Source organism: Nanorana parkeri, unplaced genomic scaffold (assembly GCF_000935625.1).
Source record: "Nanorana parkeri isolate BGI_ZX_2015 unplaced genomic scaffold, ASM93562v1 scaffold618, whole genome shotgun sequence".
NCBI classification, from domain to species: Eukaryota; Metazoa; Chordata; class Amphibia; order Anura; family Dicroglossidae; genus Nanorana; species Nanorana parkeri.
The window spans coordinates 391,084-393,866 of record NW_017306886.1 but is presented as its reverse complement, the minus strand read 5'-3'; the positions used below and the strand labels follow the sequence as shown (position 1 = coordinate 393,866).

General features: G+C 37.2%; 1 protein-coding gene across 1 annotated transcript in view; it reads right to left on the bottom strand.

Moving 5' to 3' along the window:
- GADL1 (glutamate decarboxylase like 1) overlaps positions 1-2,783 on the bottom strand; it is a 187,735-nt gene that overhangs the window by 143,930 nt on the left and 41,022 nt on the right. The window contains exon 2 of the mRNA XM_018562972.1: positions 1,863-2,035. Coding sequence (XP_018418474.1) covers positions 1,863-2,035 — 173 coding nt within the window. The remainder of the gene's footprint in view (positions 1-1,862; positions 2,036-2,783) is intronic.

Sequence of the window (2,783 nt, the reverse complement as noted above, 5' to 3'; positions counted from 1 at the left end):
TTCCCCTTGATATAGAAATCCCATGAAGGGAGCTATCCAATGAGCAAGTAATTCAGTATTAGCTTAAGATATTGAACACATTTTATTTAAACATCAAAGCAGTATAAAGGTAAAACACCTAGTACAAGACATTTAAAATTGTTTAAAAACAATGACACAGCCTCCCTATAATGGCCCAAATGATAGGACGGAGCAGTCAGGGTTAATGTATCAGCAGAATGACAGGCAGTCACTGGTGTGAGCAACTACACTGTATTACAACAGTGGATACAATTGTATCGATAGGTAACCAAGTTACTCACTTTTTCTTTGGTGGCTTTGCGGCCGCACTTATAAGGGAAACTTTTGGGCTGTCTCCTACTTACAAGGCTGGAGAGGTAGCCCTTCGGGTAATGTTTTTTCCGGGTCGATCACGGAGGGAAAGAAAAGCCGTGTAAACCATCAAGATTTAAACAACAACTACCAGGATTCCAAATCACTACACAAGCATCTCCTATGGGAATATTATCCTGACATCTATTACGGAATCACGAATGGTTTTTCTTTTCCCCTCTGTGGCCACCAAAGAAAAAGTGAGTAACTTGGTTACCTATCGATACAATTGTATCCACTGTTGTAATACAGTGTAGTTGCTCACACCAGTGACTGCCTGTCATTCTGCTGATACATTAACCCTGACTGCTCCGTCCTATCATTTGGGCCATTATAGGGAGGCTGTGTCATTGTTTTTAAACAATTTTAAATGTCTTGTACTAGGTGTTTTACCTTTATACTGTTTTGATGTTTAAATAAAATGTGTTCAATATCTTAAGCTAATACTGTATTACTTGCTCATTGGATAGCTCCCTTCATGGGATTTCTATATCAAGGGGAATGTGCTTTGTGAAGGCTCCCAGATCGCCCAGGAGATTTCTTTTTTTTGACAGCTGCAGAGCCGCCGGACAATAGGAAACTATTGGGCGGAGCTAGCTGTCACTGCTAGCTCCGCACAATCGTTTTCTATTTACATTTTTCTACTTTTTTCACTCTTTTTCTGTTCTGCTCAGTGCCTCTGAAGGACCGAGCAGAACAGCAGAGCCAAATGCCGCTCGGCGGCATTCGGCTATTCTCTCACTGCTTTTCGGGATCTTTCAGAATAGCCCGAACAGCAGTGTGAAGCCTGCCGGAGGTTCGGCTCAGCCGATCCAGATGAGTCGAACTCCTTCTGCACTTCGGGTCAGCCGAACATGCTGAGCATGTTCGGCTGATGCGAAGCCACACGAAGCAAGCCGATGTACGGCTGATTTCAGCCAATGTACGGCTGAAATCAGCCGTACCAGCCTGAAGTGAATAGCCGAACAGTGTTCGGCTCACTTCACTTCTGATCGGTCATTCACTCAGCTGCCCTCGGCAGCTTTGTGAATAGACCCCTATATGTTAGCATCTAATCAGTTACTATATAACCCAGATGTTGACGCTGTGCTTATTTACCAAAGAAGTTGGTAATAAATGCAATAAATGGTAGCTGTGTTCACTTCAAATACCCAATTTATGTGCAGATAAAATAAATAAACAGTAAAATTTGTTTTTCTCACGATTGGATTATAGATAAAATGTGGCTGACTTCCTCTAGCATTTAGGCAAAGAAAAGGCAACTCAGTGACTAGCTGCATTGAAGTCACTGCACAAATGGATCTATTCACAAATGTTTTAAAATAAGATTTACAAAACTTTCATCCAAGTGTCACACATCTGTCTAATTAGATTAAATTATAAAATTGTAAAAATGTGGGAACCATGGATGAATGTGGTATGAATCTTGTGTGAAAACATTGATAAATAGACCCCTTAGTGATATTTTTTTTGAATAATAATAAATATACCTTTTCTGTTACATCTGTAGCCTTATATATGACTTCATTCATTAGTAATCTATAAACCTCTTCAACAAATTTTTCTCCAGAATTGCTATCTATTATTGGTCCATTTAAGATGACACCATCCACAAGCACTGCATTCTTCTTCATACTCCTTGATTCCCCAGCACTAGGATCAGCTGAAAAATAAAATGTTATTATTAAAATTAGAAATACTTTTCTTTTGGTAAATTGTGTACTGTCATTAATAAACTATTGTTGGTATTGTAATGAGGTTCTAACACATTTTATTACTCATGTGCAGCGCCATGTTGCCTAAAGCATATCAGTTCAATGAAAATTTACAGTGTTCATTTCTGAACATCAAGGCTGTGAGATATTCATTAGCATCAATAAACACAACATGATGAGGCTAGTTACAATAATGTAGCTATTATTAGCTCAAACAAGTTATAGTGTTAATACAATGAATAATGAACTGTGATGTCTGATAAAAATTGCATAATAAAATATGTGCTAAATGGTGCTTTGGGAGGAAATTATTTTATTAAATTAGTCTATATTGTTTTTAGTTTAATTAGTTTTTATTGTTTTTATATACTTTTTAATTACAAATGGTGGTGTCTAGTTTGTGTCTAGATTCAATTAAAATAATACTAACGAATCAGCAGAGAAATAATCAGATTCCTAATTATGCTTTGCTAACTCTTGTTTTGAACTCCAGCTATCCCTATAATTTATGTTTTTTTGACTGCCTTATAAAGAATCGATCCACCAAGTTCAAGTGGATCAGAATACTATCCTTTTTCAGTTGTTTTTACATTCTTTCTTTTTAACCCTATTATTACCAGGTATATTTGAAGCTGGATGCCCAGGTCAAATTTAGCAGCACTAGTTAACCTCACAATAAATACTAAGAAAACATGA